This window comes from Myripristis murdjan, chromosome 4 (genome assembly GCF_902150065.1).
Source record: "Myripristis murdjan chromosome 4, fMyrMur1.1, whole genome shotgun sequence".
NCBI lineage: Eukaryota > Metazoa > Chordata > Actinopteri > Holocentriformes > Holocentridae > Myripristis > Myripristis murdjan.
In genome coordinates, this window is record NC_043983.1 from 29597942 (window position 1) to 29620525 (window position 22584).

Consider the following 22584-nt stretch of genomic DNA (forward strand, 5'->3'; position numbering starts at 1 on the left):
AACACAGCAGTTTTACCGAATGGAAAACAAGATTTGTTATTTTGAACGAATTTTTAACATCCTTGGAATTTTTGTTTTTCTTCTCCTACATTTCCTTCTCCCTCTCACTGAATATAAACGCTTTCTCCTGTACAATTGCTCTGATTGGCTGAGAGGGTCAAGTCAATCACTCAACACAAGATTGGCTAAGACACAAAAATACAATCGCCCATAAACAAACCACAACATAAAAAACTCAACCGTCTGTTTCGTGCTCCGGACCTGGAGCAGATTTTTAAAAGCTTGAACGAGCCGGGTAGAGGTCATATCGTTTGGCGATTAAAGTCGTAGCAAAGTGGACATTTATTGATGTGAAATGTCACAGATTATTACTTAAAGACAACATCACGGCTGTAATGTGATCCTGGTGTTGGAGCGAGGTCGTTAGGGAGGGGTGGAGGAGTGCCTGAGTGAGATTCTCATTAGCTGAGTGTGAGCGGTGCCGAGGTGAGCGGGGCAGGGTGGGAGGGCAAACTTAATGAGAAAACTTCACTGTCCAGTTCAGCCACACAAGCACAGAGAAACAGCCTCGACTGCTGGTGTGTCTCTACAGCTGCACTCACACTACAGGACCCTCACACCCGGCTCCAAATGCCTGCACATATCTGATACTTTTATTATTTCTTTCTTTTTTTTAAATTTCTTTTTATTTCATTAGCTTTTTCATTAACTGCTACAGGATGTAACCCATGTTCCATTACCAATAATAATATTTCTATTTCTATTTTTTTCTCTATATTCCTTGTTTATAGTGTTTATATTGCTTGTTGCTATTTATTATCTGTTCATAATGTAAATTATGCTTCATATGTTGGTATCCACTTTGCTGCTGTAATGCTTGAAATTTCCCCACTGTGGGACTAATAAAGGAATATCTTATCTTATCTTATCTTATAAGAACTGACAGTTTCAGAAAGCTGCTTAAGCAAGGTGGCACAGAGCCAATTTTGGGGTTGGAGCTGGGGTTCTGGTGGGCTATTATGCAATCTGAGCCCCTCACCTTCAACGTTGTATGAGATACTTCACTTTCAAGGAACAATAGAGGTCTAAATTTTATCAATTCTAACCCGCATCTGTAGGCATCTCTCTCCTGTGCATGTTCACTGAAGTGATTCTCAAAGCCATGGCAGCGAAATGCGTCCCATATGAGCTGTTGTAGCCTGCTTTGTAGTAACAGGACAGTTCCACAGACAGTTGAAGAAACGCAATCAAACTCCCCATTAAATAATTCAGTACCTGCGTTCTTGACAGATGGTGGAACAATTCACTTACAATAGATTTACCTGGGAAAGCACAGATAGGGGAGGATCAAAGAATTACGGAAGACATGAGGCAAAAGTTCAGCCCAGCAGCTTGCACAGACAACACTGACTGAACGCAAAGCACTTCACTCAGCATCACTGTGCCTTCAAAGACGTCTTTTCCCCCCAAAGTTTTACTTCCTAACAAGTGGACCAGGGCCTTAAAATGTTTCTCTCATGATGGTAACTCTGACTAATTCCTGTTTGAGCATTCAGATGCAAGTCACTTGCAGGTTGCATGCTGCTGGACTTGATTTTGTGCACGAATTCATACGACGTAATGCAGTTTTTTTCTATACTCTTAAGAAAAAAAAAATCACATTTGTGTCTTGTGATGGGAATAAAAATCTGAACTGGGACACTTTAATCTGCAGTGCGAACAGAGCCTCTGTCTCTCTCTCTGTCTCTAATGTCGTCTTAATGGCCCTATTTAGTCCAGTTTAGGCCAGTTGATGTATGGCCTGCGGTTTCTGTCTCTCATCCTTCTTCTGCTCTCTCTTCTTCTGTTTTTCTACGTCTTTCCCTCTCTCTTACTCCCCAACTCTCCAGGTGATGTATCACTAGTGCCGGTTTCTTTCTCCCACCCTTTCTTTCTTTTTTTTTTACTTTCTTTCCCTCACTCTCTGCAGCCTCAGAAATGAAGGGGGAAAAGAAGAAAAGAAATAGCCCGGGTTCACCTGCTGTTGTGTTAATTAAAACAGCCATCACTCTCTCTTGTCTGTTTCTTTCTCTTGCAAGCACACACACACACACACACACACACACACACACACACATACACGCATACGGTTCATTGTCCCCACACGATGATGTTTTAATTTAACACAAGGCAAACAATTTACGTTGGGTCAGTCCAGGCATAAATTGGAGAATGTAATCTTTCCCATGCTGATCAGACTCATGCATTTCTTGCCTAATGAGAAGGTGTGTGTGTGTGTGTGTATGTGCTTGTGTGGTTGAGGAGAAGTGAAGGCACCAGGCCCAGTCTTCGTTTCCCAACTTTCACAGACACTGTCTCTCTGTTTTCCGTCTCACGCTTTCTTTTTTTTTGTGTTTCTTTATCTTATGATTTGCATTTTATTAAAGATTAGAGAGTAGAGAGAGAGCGCAGAGCAGGACAAAGCAATAGCAACAAACAAAATGAAAAAGGCTACAGCAAGATACATAAACATCAAGATATACATGAGTCAGGCAAAACAGAAAACAATGACAAAAATGACAAAAAAATCCACCTGAATTAATTCAGCCATGCCTCTCAAGAAATAAGAGAGAGGGTTACGTAGGCTTTCAAACTTATTGCAGCCAATTTGCCAATTATGTTCGATCCTTCAATATAATGTAAGTACCGCTGCTATTTCTGGAATAATTTATGTCTTTTTCTCCGTCTCCTCCTATTCTCTGCTTTTAGATTCCTCTTTTTCTCTTTATGTATTTTAAAGGTACGCTTTTTTACCATTTTAAACATCAAAATGTCAACGTCAAATTATGAGGGTCATGGCCACCGTGATTTTATTTTCACTTGTTTCTCAATCTTCCATCGCCAGAAACTCTGAAATCGTTTGCTTTTTCAGCTTTTTATGCTCTGGAAATAACAGCGCCCTCTTCCTCTTTTTTGTGCCGTAAAGCAACACAGCGGCTTTCCGGCACCAATCGGCACAATGAAAGCCGCGGGAATGAGACCGCTAGAGGCTCAGTGATGGTTTTATGCGTTCATGGTGATTATATCAATGCCTCACGATGAATGCAGTTATGTTTTATTGGTGTTAAAATGCTAAATGTAGCGCCTGTAATCCCCTCCTTTGAATTTCAGTTCAGTTCTCTTACGATAAATTGTGAACATTACCAAATGACAGATTACAGTTATACAAGGTCCCATAAATAGATAGGCTTATCATCAGCGGTCCGACTGTAAATGTCACTTGTTTAACATTCAGTAGCAATTCAGCTCAGTTCAGTTCAGCTGCAATTGATTGTAATAATGTTCTCTCTGTATACAGTTATGTGGGTTGAAAAAAGAAAATAGGTGGGGGGCGGGGGAGTATTTGCTTTCCTTTTCATTATCTGTCGTTCTCTCTCTTTGTCTGTTTCCTCCCATATTGCAGCACAACACTTGGATAATTGGAGTTGGGGGGATTTCTTCCTCCCACTCGTTGTCATCTTCGCTCTGAGCCAGCGTGGGCTTTAACTACCGTGGGTTAGAGACCGTTTGTTTGTTTGTTTGTTTTCCATTTTGTTTTTTTTTTTGTTTTGTTTTTATGATAGCGTACACTTTAACACTTGAACGTTCCTTCATCCATGACATCAGCTGGCTCGGTTTGATTTCAGTCGCCTCGCGCACTCACCTTCTGCAGCAGCTTCTTCCTCTCCGCAGCCTCCTGAAGCCCAGGCTCGGTCCCGGCCTTTCTGCATAATGCGTACACACACACGCACGCGCAGGAGTGTATGTACATATGCACACACACACACACGAGCACAAACAAGCTCTCCTTGAGGTCCATATCCCCGAGGAGGAATGCAAAAAAAATGCATGAATATTTCACCAGCCTTTATTTGTTTTGAGGTCTGTGTTTATGTGAGGAACTGAGAGTTTTATTCCTTTTGTTTCAGTGGGGCTCAGTTTATTGCAGGTGCATAAGATATGGACTTAGCAGCCACATAAAAGACAAAAATAAAAATCCACATATGCACACCTTGAGCACCTTGAGAATAACGCTTCAAAAAGTAAATACGGCGCTGACTTTCTAACGTCTCACCCCGTGACTTTTACAAGTGAGGTCGGAAATGGCCCGTCCGCCGGATGATTAAGTCTCTTTTGTTTTGTTGGCGTTGGAGTTGCCAAGTTTGCACTATAAAATTTCGCAGGAGTTTTCTTTATGAGGGCTAAATGGGGTTGAGCTCACGCAACAGGCTTTCCGATAATGAGGCTCTACTTTCTTCATCTCTGGCTTTTGTAGTCATTTTTAATCAACGTTAAAAACCTGACCAGTGTGCCGGATAATGAAGTATGTTTTATCTAAGGGTTGCCAGCTCCATGCCTGAAAATTTGGGGAAAGTTTTCATTATGTGGCATTTTGGGCCTGTCATAACAGCTTGTTAGACTTGCATCAGGCAGCCAGAAAACCCAGCACCAGCTCTTTAAAATTCAATGTGTTTTATTTTGTCATTAATATTTTTTTAATGCATTTTTAACCTGTTAAGCGACGAGAATGTCGACATCTAAATCATCCAAGTGCCCCAGGTTAGTAATTGGCTCTGGTGCTCCATGCTAATAGTTCAGCACACAGCACATAGCCTTTGAGCATTTTTCATTCTGATTCAAAGTCAGGGACAAATTTGTCCAAATCCATTGCCTCAAAAAAGTTGGCAGTTTTTAAAATTAAAATATCCCTTCACTATTTGTCTTTCTCTGCCTCTCTTTCGGCAGCCATGCATCAAAAGTGTCGTCCTTGTGCCTAACCCCGAGCTGCAGTTTTGTTCTTTCTAACTTACTCAAGTTCTTTTCTCTGTCCCCCAATGAGCAAAGAGGGGAGACATGACCATGAAAACACAGCTGTCTGTAACCATGTCTTCATTCAAATGTTGCATCTGGGACGCCACTGGTGCGACGCTGATGAAACTTGGAGGGATCACCCATCTCTGCACTGTTTTCTGGCATTTAAAAAGAACTCTAATCTGCCTGTCTGGGCCACTAAAATTAGCTTTTTTGAGGAAATGACAGAAATGACGTCTTATCTTATTACTGCAAAACTTACCACACAAATCTAGCCTTACCCTTTCAGCTTACATTGACTGACCCAATGGAGGTACTAGACTTAAAAGGCAAAATGTGTATTTCAACCATAATAGCTCAAACACAGTTGGTCTGATTTTGAAAAAACTTGAAGGGATTGAAGGGTTTGTCTTGACAATACCTGGTTTAACAGGTGTCCACATCATTTACAGGATCTGACATGTACACTGCCTCACAAAAGTATTAGGACGTCACTATTTTTGTGTGTGATGTTCTCACAGCACAGTAGAAAATATCCAGTTTATGATGTTTAGAAACAATAATTTCTTTAAATAAAAATGAAGATTATACTATATCAGAGAGCATCAAACAGAGTTTTCATCAGAATTACCACCTTTGGCCTTAATCATAGCATCAAATCCACAATGTGTCGAGGACGTGATCAGCCGTCCAGTCGCTGAGCCAACAGGACGTGGATCTGTTTTCTTTGTGAGAAGACACTAACAGACTCCATAGGTTTCTCACATGTAAGCTGTTGGGTGGCCCACCCAAACATATTTATGTTTGCACAAGTATATTTTCATCCATTTGAACAATTGTTCATATTTTTGTCTCCTTAATCCAGAGAAAATGGCGCCGTGTGTGTATCCATTCTGTGAAGGCAAAACGCCTTGTTTCCCATTTTCCTTTGACATGTGGATGTTTCAAGTCCAATTCCAACCCAAATCCCTTTACTGCTAATTTTTAGTGAAAACAAAAGGAAGTGAGCAATTATTCACCCAAGCACTTTGTTTATCCACTGCAGATTTGCTCCCTTGTATACTGCAGCAAACCAGTTGTGATTGTTAAAACAGTTCTGCAGCAGGATAAACATATTGTTTGGGTAAATAACCTCTAACCTCAAGTTTATAACTTCAAAAGACTCTGATTCTTTGAGATGCTTAAGAAGAACCCCGCAGCGCCTGCAGCTGCTCACAGAGCCTCCTTCTACACATCCTGTACTGTACTGTATATGCACAGCAGGGAATTTGCAATATTTTACACAAAGTGTTCAGTGATACCTGTGAATTCATGCACCGAGTTTAAGACTCCACTTCCCCGCTCCCTGCTCTAGACCTGATCCATTTACCGGAGTCAGAAATCTCTTCCAGGAAGCCGAAGTGTCCTGACTGTCCTTCAGAGTGAAATGGTGAGACGAGAGTCGAGTGTGTTTGGACTGAGGGGTTTTCAGGGTCAGACTCAGACTCATATCCCATGTCTGGATCATAGCTCCGAGGCTGCTGCGGCAGTTGTTATAGATTTCCAATAACAGGATGTTAACTGCCGAGAGATGATATTAATGCAAATTTATTTTGGCTTTCATTCCTGAACATGATGCTCTAAATATAAATCCATTGAGGAGAGGAAATAGTCTCTCTCTATCTCTCTCTCTCTCTTGCTTTCACTCTCACACACACACACATGCACACACCCAAACAACCTGATCTGGCCGGGATGCAGAGTGTATTGATTCCCACTAACTGTGATTGTGTGTGTGTGTGTGTGTGTGTGTGTGTGTGTGGTGCATTGCCTCTTACCCTCTCTGATTTACAGCAGCTGTATTTCACAAGGCAGCCATTCATCACAGGAACAATGGCCAAGGCCTTCTGGAACAACTGCACTTCATTACTTAAACATCATACCCCGGCACCCTGCATGATAGATTCAGCCTATTAACACCAGGCGCTTATTAACAAGGCTACATGTGTGTTTGTGTGTGTGTGTGTGTGTGTGTGATTACCGAGAGTGATGTCAGGCTCTTGTAACACTTCTTATCACAACTTAATGAACGCACGGCGGGGGTTAGTGTGTGTTTCTTGCGCTCGTATAAGTGTGTGCTCTTTTAAACCGAGCCTGTCAGTCATCACTTGATTTATTAGTATCAATATTATTTTTATTATATTTTGCTGAGTGTTACTGAACTGCAGCAGGCGTCAGCTGCAGGTTAGCTGTGAATGAATGGGAGTGTGTTTGTCAAACTGCTAATGCACTGCTGAACTTTAACTCACCGGCTGAGTCATAAATCATCGGCTTCACTCCGCTGTCTCTCTCTCTCTCTCTCACTTTCTCTGTCTTTTTTTTTTCTCCTTTCAGCAGCTTATTCACTCACAGTCTCTCTTTTTCGCTCCCTGCTCAATTTCTGTCTCTTTCTCTGCCTTTCTCAGTTTGCTTTTTCCCCACTCGTAATCCTTCGCTTGCTCACTTTCTTCTCTTACTTCGCCGGTTCTGTCTCATCTCCCGCACTCGCCGTAATCTCTCTCCCGCTAATCCGCTGTTGCCTTTTGTATTTACAGTGTCTCCATCCCCTCATCTGCGGTACTTCAGGCTCAAGCTTTATCGTGATATTGTCCCCTTGTGATTTCCCTCAGTGTCACAAGGGCCAATTTGTGTGTATAAACCCGCACTGAGCTGCACCGAGGCTCAGCTGTGGAAAGCCAAGTTTATGCATTTAATCAAATTAACACAAACATTTACTTTCATTTTTTTGTCGCTGGTTTTTATTACCCCAAACACTTGATACTGTAGTTTTCCTGGATCTCAGAGGCACGCAAGAAACTACCACGAAGGTTAAGATGTATCCTATTAATTCATAATAATACAAAATAAATAAATAACACATGCATACCACAGTCGATCTTATTATATTGCATATGGCAAAAAAATATCACAATATCAGAATCAGAAAGACTTAATTGATCCCCAAGGGGAAAATGAGGTCAGTCAGTTGCTCAAATTGTCAAGAAAGAATTAAATTATAAGAAAATAGAGATAAATACAAAATAGGAAAATATGTTTTGTGCATTATTTGCTCTCAGTCTCAGTATGTGCATTAATCCTACAAAATATTACAACCGTAAATACAGACATTAAAAAAATAAATAAATAAATAAGATACTGACCTCAGCCTGCAGTTGCTGGGGTATTGCTCTCTCCCTCTCTCTCTCATATTATATCTGTGTTTTGCTCTCTCGCCCTCTCTCTCTCTCCCCCTCATGTGCTAAAACACCATCCTTTGCTTCTCGTGTGATTTCCTGTCAGCGATGATGCAGTTAGACCGGACTCCCGCTGCCAGCTTTGACAGCGGCTCAGATGCCGTTTTTCAGAGGTTTATTTATCTTGGCTGATAAATGTGTCACAGTCTGCCTTGACAGAGACAAAATCCTGTCAGCAGTTTGTGCTTTTGGTGGTTAATGTGCAGCAGGCAGAGGCGGGCTGGTTACATTGCGCTTTAGTACTCCAACGTCTGAAGAAAAAGAAAAAGAAAAACACAGTCGAGTCGGAGAGACGCTTAGCAGAACCTCGCAATCTTTGTGAAGTGAAGAAGAAAAATAAAAGACTTTGAAAATCACTGCCGCAGCTTCAAACTTTGAGCTGAGTCTAACATGGATTTTTACAAGATACAGTGTGAAAAAATGTCTCCCTTTTCTTCTTAGTGATCGCCTTCATCTCCCAGAATCCCTTCTCTCAAACCCCACAGAATGGTCGGGTTCAGGTCAAGAAACAGTGGACGTGGAGAGTGAATGAGGCTATTTTTATTCAAATTTCACAAGAATATGCTAATGAGGGTGCCGTATTTCATTTGCTAATGATGAGAGATACCTGAAGATACCAATGGCTGCATTGCATGCTGGTCTATAGAGGCAACTGGTGGAATAAATGATAACTCGGCTTCATCTGTGTTTAATTTCCCTCTGAAGCCTTCGCTCTTTGACTCTGGTGTCAGAGAGCTTTGATATTTCTGCTCATGTTTTCAAGAGCCAAATCATGAAAACTTATTTTGTGTTTTATGGTTTTTAATTGATTTTTGTAAATTACTGAATCAAGCTCAAGTAAAGAATAAATATCACTCCAAAGTTAGGCTCAGTTTTGGTGAGGGAAAATCTGGCATGACAATTTTCAAAGGGATTATCTTGACCTCTGACCTCAAGATATCTAGATGAAAATGGGCTTTGTGGGCACCTTTGCAGACGTGCCCACCGTATGCATGCAAATGTTATTTTCGCCTGTCGTAAAATGGTGTATTTGTGCAGACTGGGGCCTAAACAGTCTTGGAGTTGCGTAAATTGAGTTTAACTGGAAATGAGACTCTTGTGGATTCAATGAGCCACATTTGAGTCACGTCACATAGGAGCCACTTCACTGTAGTGAGTCCATTGTTTGAAACTTGACGTCAAGTGTATAAACCTAATGTGACCTTTTAGGATAATCACAGCTTTATGGAACTTTACATCCACAAACAAAAATTGCTAGAATTGATAATATCAAATCGCAGCACTTGTAGAATCACAGTTCTTGCAACACATTGAATCGGCGCCCAGATATCCTGATATTATCCAATCAGCAGATAAACATATCGTCCCAGCCCCAGTGTTTACTCCAACAATGGATAATATCTTTGTTCTGTAGAAATAATGGATCAGATCGCTGTTCTGTATCAGCATGGAACAGGTACTGTTGCTTTTTATTTATTTATTATTTTCCATGCACAGTGCCGTGAGCCAATTTATGTTTCCACGATCATGGATCTTATTATGGTCCATGATCGTGTAACAGTGATGTAAACTTAGCTATAGCTTGCAGTGGATTCCTGCAACTTTGTTATCGCTGCTTTCTGACCGGCAGTAACACCCACTTCTAATATTTATTCCAAACAAACCTGCTCCTGGAAACACCTGGAAACTTCTAAAATCTGGTGAACTGGACAGGGCCAAAACCACCATTTCAGCACTGGGGGGGACAGACATTTTGGGAATGCCTGAACATTGAATTGCTAATATATTCCAGCAATATTTTTGGGGGGGACATTTTTGGAGTGCCTGAACACTGGGGGGGACTCTCAATGTATATGGGCGTTTAGGCTTTGGAGCTGGATATACGTTGAATTGTGGATCGTCACAGTGGAAGTCACTTAATACAAACCTGTGGGATACCACCCACCTCTTGATTGAATCACTACTGCTTTATATCCGTTTGCATGTAACAGTGCAGGCATTGAATTATTGGAAAATTCATGGATTATCACTTCGAGCAGGACGACCAAGCCCCCTCAGGCCTGAGTTGAGCAGTTTCACGCTGGCAGTAGTGGCCGCCTGATTTATTCCGCTGTTTCCCCATCTCTCTGTTGCATCTTTGCGTGAGTGTTTGGCAGCCGTTGCTTTTACAGACACTTGATAGAGACGTATCTGCGCCGTCATCTCTGCGCTGCTCAGGGATTTGTCAGCTAAGCCAGTCAACTGAAGCTCACTGTTCCTCACTCCTGGGACGGCCTCGCTCCTCTGGCAGCAGATAACGTTTCTTTTTTATCGCCGCCTGCAGTTGGCGAGTCGCACTGGTGTCCCTGCAGGTACGGATTTGGCAAAGGGGTGGCAGGCCCTTTCCACCGCTCCAGACTTGAAAGAGCGAAATCTGCAGGGAGGTCGATACGTATCACAGTGGCTGGACGGTGGACGGGCCTATCCAGAGCAGCCGGATAGGAGTGGTTGATTTCCTCTAGTAGATGACACAACCAGATAAAAGAGACCCCGCTGGCTCTGCTGGTGTGTCTGTGTGTGCTTGTGTGTTTGGATACCCAAGTACTGTATGTCTGTGCTGTGATGTCTGCTTTCAGGGACTAAGCCAAGCCATTGATAATGCACAATTACATAATAATGCCATAACATTTACAGGAAACTCAACCCCACTTGATCCATGCCTTAAAAGATGACTGGGAAGCGATGTAAAATCTAAATAGGACACTAAACGGATAAGACTATCTCTCCATGTCTCTCTTTCTCTCTCTGAGTGTGTGTGTGCTTGCATGAGTCATTCCAGATACCTGTTTCTTGTGGTTTGACAGTGTGCATTGTTGACAAAAACAGCATCCATACCGCAAGCCCTCTGCTTGTGTCGCTGCCAGGGAAAATGCCAAAACAAATACCACAGAAATGTCACGGAGTTTTAGATGAGACCCCCGCAGACACAGACAGACACGGCCATAAACACGCGCTCGCACATACACACACCGTTGTCATTTGTATACCCTTCATCACCGCATTTCTGGCAGCTGCCCCCGCATTCTTTGTCTTATTGTGACAAATTCCCCAAGTGTCCTGCCAAGCCTCCTAATTTGGCACTAATTGCCCAATTAGGAAGTTGTTCTGCCTGCAGTTTCCTGGTTCCTCCCTCAGCCAGTTGATATTCCAAGTTCGCTGTACCAAACCGGAGCCACAGCCGGCTTCAGAGCGTGTGAACTGCCTGTTGACCTTCAAAATGTAGGCGTACATCATTGGATCAGTGGTATGTGCGGAGTTTTTTTGTGTCAATTTGTTTTTATCAATGTCATTGGAGTATTTCATTGGAACAGCTTGTTGGTGGTTTTGGTCAATCGTTTCTTTCTTTCTTTTTTTTTTTCTTTTTTTTCCCTTTTGTAGTAGATTTGAAGGGGATCTCCCAGAAAGTGCAAAATAGTTTCACAGATATTAATTTGATGATGAAGGGCACAGCATTACATCACATTATAGTGATCACTGGCTTTACTAAAAGATGTTTTTCCTTCACATATATCAGCTATATTAAACAGTGCTCTACCAAATCCAGTTTATCTGGGTGGATGTATAGAGGGTGGGCAAGATAGTGGAATCACCACATGAAAAGGGACTTTAACTTTGAAGGCAGATTATGCGGTTTCAAAGGGGAGGGCAGCCCAACTTGTTACGATGTGGTGAAGACTGATGAATCAATTCTCAAAAGACCAGAGCTTAAAAAGCCTCAGGAGTTCAGGACAAGTCTTTCACATCATCATAACCCAAAATATAAGTTGCTGTTTCTGTCTTTGTGTTCATTTCACATCAAAACATCAGACTGAAGACAAGACATTTAATCTCGACTAGAACCTGAGGGATTTTGTTCTTCCTCAGCCTCATCCTTAACATTGGGAAACAAAGTAGTGTACCGTCCCATTTGAAGCTGCATAGTCGGCCTTTAAGGGAACTAATGGTGTGTCCAAAGAAGCAAAAGCTCTTCTCAACGAGGCATGAAGACATCAACTCATGTCCAAATCCTGTTTGCTTAAAATGCTGCCGGCTGAGGTGCCTCTGTTTGGCTGTTTTTTTTTGACGTCTGCATTTGAAGGATGTGTCCTCCGTGGGTTATGAGCTCCCACAACCCCCTGCAGCTTGCTCAGATAGAAAAAAATGGCCAGGAACAAAAGTGAAAAAAAAACAAAAAAAAAAAACAGAGGTAACTGTCAAATTTTCAGCAACTCCGAAAACATCAAGCAGGAATTTGTTCTTCGCAGGTTCAACCTCAGCTGCTGCTAAGTAAAAATAATAAGCACTCGTTCAAAGTTCAGAACTTTTTGCTCAGTCATTTTGGATTTGATTGTAGAATTAAAATCAAAGAAACGACCAACAGGAGGCAGGAACAGCCAGTAATCTGTGAGATGTTGACGATGTCTGATGCAGTGATGGATTTCTTTAGCGACACGGTCACAGAAAAACGCTCCCTGATGAGGATGCTGACTCATTTGACGGCAAGGCAACACGCAGCTGCCTGACATTTCGGAGATGGCCTAAATCAGCGGTTCCCAAAGTGCTGTGCCATTACAGTACGTGTTGGAGAGGGTTTTCAACTTGCACCAAGTACAACAGTGTTAGTGTTTCTAAGGGACGGGGTAAGAGTGATTGTTTCCAGCTTGGCACTAGTTTAAGCAGCAGCTCTCAAGATGAACTCACGGAGCTACTGATGCACCGCGCGTTGAAATATTGAAATATTGAAAATGTAGTGAGCTGTGTTTGGAAAGCTTTTGGCTGCTTGTGCGACACGAGTGTCCACCCCCATCGGAGAGCGCCGTCAAGGTGCTTTTACCCTTCTTAACCTCCTGGCTTTCTCCTTTCTCACATGTATGTCAACAACGTGAAATAAAACACGGCTGTCGGTGGAACAAGACCTGCGAGTCGTGCTGTCTCCCTTCCCCCGACATGAGGAGGCACATTTGTCCCGCTTATGTGCCCGACATAGTTTTTGTTTTGTTTGAGCCCATCATTCCATTACGATTATTATTTTCAGCCAAAACAAAGAGCCTACTTATTATTCATAATATTTTTTTCATCAACAATTCTCAGTGAAATGATGTTAAAGTTTTTATAGGCGCACTCTTCTTATCTATATCAATTATATATGACTATTTGTTGAGTAGTTTTGAACTCTGATTGAATTCGCTGTAACTCACTTATCAGTTTCACCAATTCATGGCGTACTTTTTTTAGTTTAAGCTCATAGGCGTTTTTTTTTTTTTTTTTTAATCTTTGAAGAGGTGACTTGATTCGGGGGGGGGAGTGAAATTTTTTCAGGTGTGCCTTGGTTTAAAAAAAAAAAAAATGTTTGGGATCCACTGGCCTAAATCACAGTGACTAAAGGCAGCACCACAGGTGACTCACGAAGTAAAATGCCAAGTAGCACCATGTGTCATCTTCAAAAGCGGTCTTATAATCTCCGCACTTATAAACTGCAGCGGCGTCAGCCACAGAAACTGCAAAATTATCGACAGCAGCAAGGGGAAATCATAACAACTAATCCCAAACACAGATGAACGAAACAGGCAGACACTTGAAAGGATAAATGCTAACCTTCAGACTCAAAAAATGACCACAGAACCAGCCCGACGCCCATGTGACACAGACCCAACAAAGACTTCACAAAGCTGCTATTTATGCCCGGGCCTCCATTGAGACGCCATTTGTCACCAAAGCCGGACCACAGAGATGCGTAAATGGGTGTAAGAAGCACAAAACCAGAGGCCTTGAGCGGTGGAGGAGCGCATTGTGGCCTTTTTTTCATTCATCCAGACGGCTCCACGTTTAGAGAAAGTAAAAGGATTTCCTCAATCCACAGTGTCTCTTACCAGTTATTAAATATTGGGAATCTGTGATGCTTCTGCAGGCCGTGCACTGGGAGTCATCGGGGCTGGTAATTGATCTTAACGGTCGCCAAGAGAGAGATAAGAAATGTCAGGCCATTCCCCAAGACCAGCGAATACGTGTGTCTTCTCAAAGTTTTCTTACAACCCACTCAAACTCCCTCCTTGGCCCGGACGAGCGGCTCTAAACATCATTAAATCTTTTTAGGAGGTATATCTCTACCTCCTTCATCCTTCAAAAAAGTGGAGGCTTCCTTGTAATCAGCCACATTTCTCTCTCTCTCTCTCTCGGGCATCCTTGGAATTATAATCCCTTTTTGCACAAGCGCTGCACTGAATTAGATAATTTCCAGCCTCTTGGTTTCCGAGCTGTCACTGTATTGTCATCTGTGATACTTTATCTCTCCAGTAGTTTTCCTTTGTCATCTTGCATTAGATACAGCGTGGGGCTTAAATCATAGCATGTCCTCCCTCCAGCAGGTTACTGCATTTTTCTGCCATTATCTCTCCCGTGCAGGATATTTTATGTTTTGCTCCGTAACTTATTCCTTCCTACTTACCCTTCTCTGCAGGATATTGTATATCTCTCGCTGTTGTCTGCGCCCAATCTCGCCCTCACAAGAGGACTCTATTTTTGTCTCCAACTTAGCTCTCCCTGCATCCTCTCCCCCCAGAGGATCTTGGCTTGTTTGTAATGTAATTGTATTTCTTTTTCTGTCACTTCATGGCGCAGGAATTTGTCATGTGAAAATTTGCTGATAATTCCCATTTTGTTGTTTTTCTGTCACTTGGATTAAAAAGTTGCAATTGCCTTCAATGTGCCTCAGTGAGTTTGCCGTCTTTAATGCCCAGGGAAATCATTTAGAAATGCATGAGCATCAAGTGAGATATCAGCTGCCTTTTTTTTTTTTTTTTTAAATATAACTTTATGAAATTTTATGTTTTCCCTACTCTTTCCCCTGCAGAATATTCTAGATAATGACTCGCTCTTTTCACTTTATCTGTTACAGGAGGTTTTTGGCCTTTTTTTTTACACCTTGGGACTCATATTCATGAAAATGTGGTTTCTTGGCCTTGACAGCGAAGCGAATAGAAATTATACCTTGTAACCCAGCTACACTGATGAAGCGCCGCTCGAGGGTATAGATCCAAAAACTGCAATATCCTGTATTTTTTCGTTTCTGATGTTTTCTTACTTTTGCCTCCAGGATATTCTACGTGTCTCATGACTCCCAAGACCTGAAGATCTTCAGCTACATCGCCAGAGACGGACAGAGCAACGTCTTCCGCTGCAACGTCTTCAAGTCCAAGAAGAAGGTGAGGAGGAGAGCAGCCCTGTTTTCAAAGATGTTTTTTTTTTTTTTTCTTAGCTTTACTTTATTTTTACCATTGAAATTCATGGAAGGTGGTACTCTGAAGGGAAGGGCATTGCTAACTGAAGGTCTTCTGTGGAGAAACCTGTCATCTTCTAACATTACTTTGCCCTGCTCTAATGCTAGAGGCACTACATGCTCGGAAACTTTTAAAATACCAGTTTCTGAGGCCCGATGCATTCATTGTTCACTATTTTAGTACCTTCTCATTGGCGGTAATCAGTTTGAAACGGCTGAGTTTGCCATGCAAATTTAGTAGATGGAAGGATGGATCAATGGATGCATGGATGGATGGATATATGTACTTTATTGATCCCAACTTGGGAAGTTCTTGTGTTACAGCAGCAGGACGTCCAGATATTGTACAAGAAACAGTTGTAGGCTATACATAATACACCTCTCAACTCCAGAAGAAGGAAATATATATCTTTACAAAATTAAACCCAACAAATGACAAAATAAATCAAGTAGGTCAATATAAAGATTATGAGAAAAAAAGAAAAACCTTTACATAGTTTTTATGTTTTTAAGTTTTTAAAATTCTACTTTCTTGTAGCATAATTTTAATCTTTTACCACATATATTATATTACATTCATTCATTTTTGAAGCCGCTAATTCTAACTAGGGTTGCAGGATGCTGGAGCTTGTCCTCATTGGGTGGAAGGTGGGGAAACACCTTGGACAGGTCGCCAGTCCATCGCAGAGCAGAGCAGACAGACAGACAGACACATTCATGCACACATTCACACCTCGGTGCAACATATCACATGCAAATGACATATGTTATTTGCACACTTATTAAAAAGGTATGTCTCCTTTTCGCTCGACTATTTCTGTCACAGCCGTGGATGGATATGGGAATGTCATAGTGATTTCTGACAGGATTTCAAACAGAAAATCGTCTCTTGTGTCGAGGCCTCAGGAACAGAATTTAGGTCATGCAGTTGCAAAACTCTTTTATCAAAACCGGTGCTAATGAAATTCTCTGAGGTGAGCTGGCAGGGTCTGCGGCTTTTAATTCCAGCCAAATAATCTGCTAGATGATTTTGTATGAGCTTTTTTTTTTTCTCCCCTGGTTCTCACTGAGCTTCTACAATCGGTGGGTCTGGTTCATTTAGTCTTTCAAAATGTGCAAATAAAGCCCCCCTTTTTTTTTTTTTTTTTGGAGTCACTGTGGGTGAGCGCTGTACACAAAAATGTGACTTGATTTAGCTCTTCTTTTCTGGTTAGCAGTGTACTAAGCAGGGAAATGAGCTGCTGTAGTGTCTCTCGGGTCTCCGTGGCATATGAACATGAACCACTGTGCTAGAGGGTCCGGTCACCGCGACGGTACAGACGTGGTCGGCTCATGCGAATACTTGCTGAGACTGAAGTGCCCTTTACACACAAGGCCAGAGAAACTGAAACTGAAAAAGTAAAAGCACCCAAACCCCCGTGGTGTAAAACTTATCTCCTGTCTGACAATTTGAGTTTGTCCCGACTTGAACCCCCCCGAAAACTTTCTGTCTGAACCCCAATCGGGCCCAAGGGAGACGTCTTATCTCTTTTTCTGAGTTGTCAAGGGGGAGATTTGGCCTGACCTTTAGCCCGTTGGGTCCACTTGGGTCCACTTGGGTTTAGACACAAATGCCAAGCTCTAGATTAGACAGCAGCATCCCAGGATATCTCCGTCTGAGATATGACACTCCTAGAGGACTTCATCCTATGACGTTGACATTTGATTTTTGCTTATTAAACGCTGGGGTCACGCCACACTTGCACACACTACTGATCCCAATAAAGCCACCATTTGGCCATCCAGACTGATTTTCAAGATTAAACTGAGTGGATGCTGCAGTATTTTAGGGCGGTCACACGGCTGGTGTGCAAAGTTTTTAGTCTCTTGGCTTCCGATCCACTTTGGGCCGTCACTTTTGTTTCAAACATTAATTTTGCATCTTAAAAATGGCAAATCCTGGCGTTCTCTTGCATTGTTAGCTGATCTACCAGCTCAAATAGACTCCAGACAACCCAAAACAAATTAGTCAGGCTTATCCTGAAACTCCCTCTGAGAACTCACCTGGAGGTTTCACATGTTAAAAGAGTAGGCTGGCTGAAAGTGGAGCAGCGAGTGACTCAGATGCAGCTTTTGTATGGTTCACAGGACAGTTTATGGAGATGTTCCCAAATATTTAAAAAAATGTTTTTGCAAAGTGAGTGAAACTCATGCATATTACACAAGGGGCAGTGCAACAGACCTACCCCCGAGGGTAAAGACCAACCTGGGAAAAGAGTAATTTCTTTATTGTGCAACAACCCTGTGGAATAGCTTGCCTGGGACATAAAAAATGAATAGCAGCTTTTGTAATTTTAAAAAGTCACTAAAGTCTTGGTTCAGAGGACAAGGATAGTAATTTATCACTTTCTAGCGCCATGATTATATTTATGATTGTTGAGTGTAGTTTTGATGAAAGAGCTGTGTGAATGAAGTGTGTATGTAGATGTATGGGGATATGTATATATGAAAACTGTGTGTATGAATGCATGAGTTGCTGCCAAATTGTCCCCCTTCACCTACCCTGAGGGACCACAATGGAGATAAGCCAAGAGGCTTTATTGTGCTATCCCTGACAATTTTTATTTACTTTGTAAATACAAATGGTCTAATAAAATCAATCAATCAACAAAAACAGCCGGAAAAATGTAGCAAATATGAAAAGAAAAATCCTTTATTCTCTTTCCGTGGTTTGTAATTTTGTTAGATTTTCAAGATCAAACACACTGTCAGTTCTTTTCCTCTACAATGACAAGAGTGGGGGGAAAAAGCCTCTCCTCAAGTGTGTCTGTCCGGTCTTTTCACAATCTGTTAAGTCTGCTGCGGTTAAAGCAATCCCTCCGGTTTCCCCGTAAATCTTGTCATTGTCTGACTCACATCCTGACACCCAGTGATGAGGAGACACATGGCCGTCTAACAGCAGAATAAATCTCCAGACACCGTGGGCCTGTCACGGTCGGGGTTTTAGGGAACTTGCCTGATTCCCATAGTGAGCGGTTGGCTTGCCGGACAGCTCAGCAGAGGCAGAGTCGCCACGGAGCCCAGATGTGTGACAGAATTACTTCGAAAATCTGCTCCCAGTTTTTCAGTCTACCTGCCAATTCACAGGGCTGACGGTTAAGTCCAGGCATGGGCTGGTTGAATCGCACAATGCCTCATTATCTCATGCAGACAGACACACACACACACATACACACACACACACACACAGCGGGAAGACCGAATGGAAAGCAAAGTATGCTAGGATTCTCTGGGGCAACTTTGGCCCTGAGGTCATTAGGCTGGAAAGCACTTTATGTGACTCTGTGTGTGTGTGTGTGTGTGTGTGTGTGTGTGTTTGCACTCTTACATTGCCATTTACAGCATAGCGGTGATGGAGAAATACACGCATTACTGATGTTACAGCCCATTTAATGCTGCCTGTTTTGTGTCTACTTTGCATTTACCCGAATCATTTGCGGCGTATTCCATTATAATATTGAACATTTACAAGTTTTGTCAAAAATACCCAAATTTTCTGGTGTCAAACTTGGCTTTAAATGAACCGCTGGCCCAGCTAACAAGATATGAGGGATTATTTCCCGGCAGAGACTGTTTTCTTCCTGCAGCTGTCAGGTGATTGACATTAAGCAGAGCCTAATGTAATGCAGCGCTGATATTGTAAACATTCACCTCGTGAAATGATGGCCAAAGAGAGTTTTTGAAAGCAACTGAGAGCTCCGCGTTTAATGTAATGGATTCCTGCAGAGCTGACACACTTTATTGCTTCTTTTTTATATGTACAGTCATGATTGAGTAAAGCATGGGCACGATTTAAGGAGATCATGGCCATAATTTACGCAAAATGTGTCACGGCTTAACGGAATGCAAACGGTTCGGCAAGACTGACGGTAATTCACATCGCCGCCGTTCTCTTTTTAGCCTGTGATTAATAATTTTCTGATGCTGTAAATTGTGAAATGCCACCAGTGATTGGGGTCAGGTGTGGAAATACTCTGAGGAAGACACTTGATTCGCCTCAAAGTCGTCGCATTCATAATTCATTAGCCCCAAGGTCCTCGGCAGTAAAATATGTATTTTCACTTGTTGCACTGAGAATGTGCGCTCGACTAAAACCGGCACGCTTTTTAAGCGACACAAGGCCACACTTAACATTTTTCACCACCACATTTTACCTTAATTATGCCCATATTTCAAATATATCATACCCACTCTTTAGTATCTCATGGCCTTGCATTAAAAATAAAATTCCAACATCGCCTGCATGACTCCATAGTAAAATATATCTCTGTAGAAGTTATTTTTTTTAATGTGTAGAAGAATGAATGGCAGCAATTTTTTTTTTTTTTTCTGAAGGGAGGAATGTAAAGAACAGTATTGTCTTGAAACATTTCCTCTCTTCTACACCACACAGAGAAAAAAGACAAGAAAAACCTTGGAAGTCACACACACACACACACACAGAGCAAAGTGCAGACAAAAGCAGTGAGGAAAAGAAAGGAAAGAAAGAAGAAAGAGAGAGAGGAGAGAGAGAGGAGCAAAACAAACAAGACACGAAAGAGAATGTAAAATCCTTGGCACAGCCCAATGAAAAATGTATGGTATATATCCGTGCACATATTTCACACATGAAATAAAGACGTCACCCAAAGCGGTGTATGTGTGTGTGTGTCCCCGCGCGAGTGTGTGTTTTGATGTGTGGAAGCTGAAGTGTAAGATGAAGTGTAAGATTAAGCAGACTTTATTTCCCCCCTTAACTACCAGCAGTGAGAGAATGGCTTCGCTTTAAATCACACTGGCGTCAAAAAAAAAAAAAAAAAAAAAAAAAAAAAAAAAAGGCTTTAATGCCCTATCTATTCAAACACCAAGACTGGCTCACTGTCTCATTCAGGTTCATTGTCTCTCGCTCTCTCTCTCTCTCTCTCTTCCTTTCTTTCTTTCTTTCTTTCTCTCTTTTCCTTCTGTCCTTCATGTCTTCCTGCGATGGACAGTTTAAAAGACCTGAATGAATGACCTGGCTGCCATTGAATAGGCTTGAAGTGAGAGTGAAAGACAAAGAGGGTTTTTTTTTTTTTTTTTAAGTCATTGTACACCCTGGGCTGAGACGTCACTGTGTTTGTGTGTGTGTGTTTGTGTGTGTGTTTGTGTGTGTGTCCTCACCACTTCCACTCCACCAGAAGCTAAGAAGATATTTAGTTCCATTCACTGCATCGATGCTGCGATTATAAATCCTGCCACTTCAACTGCATCAAGCTGCTTTAAAAAATAATAGTAAATAATAATAATGATAATAATAATGGCTCTGACTTCAGCCTGAGTTGATATGAAATGCTCTGATGTGATGATCTGATAGTTCTGTTGTCTCTTTTTTCCACATTTCGGCAATACAGAATATAAAACATTCTTTCAGGAATCAAATCACCGACTCGAGTTGCGCTTCACAAACTCGAATCAGAAGGAGTCATTGCAGGAAGGGAAGAGAAAAGCTCTGAAATCAAATCACCGATCAGTCAAACTGATTCCACATCAAGGTCCGAGACGAACCTCTCAGTGAGCCAACCGGTGTCTGAGGGATGGAAAAATTTAGCAGACACAATTTTCAATTCAATTCAATTCAATTCAAAGAACTTTATTATTCCGTTAGGAACTTCAGTTGTGCAGAGCATCAGTGCGTAAACTTGACATCACAGACACATACTAGACAACACAGCACAATACGAAACGACAGTATAACACAATGCGTCCCACAGGCAGGTGAGTGAGTTAAAAATACACATCAGTGAAAGAGTAGGGACTAGTTAAAAAGGGTTATAAAAATTGTATAAAACGTACAAATAAATAAATAAATAAATAGGTCAATAGATCAGCCATTCATCAGTCTGATGGATGTAGGCACAAAACTGGACATAGCTCTCTTGGTTCTGAATGTGAGTGACCTGTATCTCTGACCTGAGGGTAAGAGACTGTAATGGCTGTGCAGAGTGTGGGAGGTGTCAGAGGCTATTTGTATTTGTATTTCTCTCTCTCTCTCTCTCTCTCTTTTTCCACAATGTTAACATGAAAACTGCAGAACCTCATCAGCATGTGTAATAAAAACTTTTTTCAACTTTTATTTTAAGACAAAATAGACTTCACAGTGCAATTGCAAGAACAAACTTTTTTTTTTTTTCAGGAGTTGTCTAGTGTAGCTTTAACCTTCTGTTCAAATCTGATCATATTTATACGTTAAATGCTATAATTCATCATTTTCTCCCGTGGTCGGTCTTCTGCTGTCATCGACAAGCTTGCTTTTCTGTCCTTGCTCGGTTTACGCCACATGTGCCTCCGCAGACAGGAAAGTGAAATAAAATTAAAATAAAGCTCTGTCTCTGCTGCACCATGTGGTCCTGGTAGGTTAGGCGATACAAATTGGCAGCATTATTGCTAATGTCAGCACTGTGTATTCTTCCTCCCCTGTGGAGTTTGGGTCATTTTCCTCTGCTGCAAATTAGGAAAAAAAATATCCAATTAGACAATATGGCCCAAACAAATAAAAGTGGATGAAAACCAAATATTTCCTCTCTCAGACCGTTTTGCGCAGATTTTACTCCACAATCGCCAAATCAATCTCTGAAATAACTCTGCAGCCCGGGTGTACGACTAATCAAGGGGGGATGTGGGATGTTTCCATCGCCGCTGTGTGTAGCGATGCCGTCCCATCCACGGGGCCGCAGTGTGCATTAGTATGCTCGTGTTGTGTTTGCCTCAGAGCTAGGACATCATTACATCCCGCCTGTAATCTTTATCCTATATCTTCACCAATGAGGCGGCAACACATTAACAGGCCAAGCGTGAACGGAGACGCACATTAAGATCAAGATGCCGGCGTTAAAAAAAAAAAAAAAAAAAAAAAAAAAACCTGGAAATGGCCTTTTAAACCTGGTAATAGGCTGCATCACGTGGGTATCGCCGCTGCCAAGTGGAGCTCTTTGCCCTTTGTTATTGGCTTATTTAATTGTTTGAATTGTAGTGAGGAGGAACAGGGTCCCTCCTGGGCTGAGGACAGCTCTGCAACCTCAAGGAAACATATTTCATACCCATCAGATTAGGTAGGAAATGAATGGGCGTCAATGGAGCGGGTGTTTTTGTGGACTTTTTTATTTATTTATTTATTTATTTATTTTGGTATTT

The 22584-nt window shown here is 41.8% G+C and overlaps 1 protein-coding gene across 1 annotated transcript in view; it reads left to right on the forward strand.

Moving 5' to 3' along the window:
• Positions 1 to 22584, forward strand: part of LOC115357733 (carboxyl-terminal PDZ ligand of neuronal nitric oxide synthase protein-like) — a 239933-nt gene that overhangs the window by 114506 nt on the left and 102843 nt on the right. The window contains exon 5 of the mRNA XM_030049379.1: positions 15214 to 15322. Coding sequence (XP_029905239.1) covers positions 15214 to 15322 — 109 coding nt within the window. The remainder of the gene's footprint in view (positions 1 to 15213; positions 15323 to 22584) is intronic.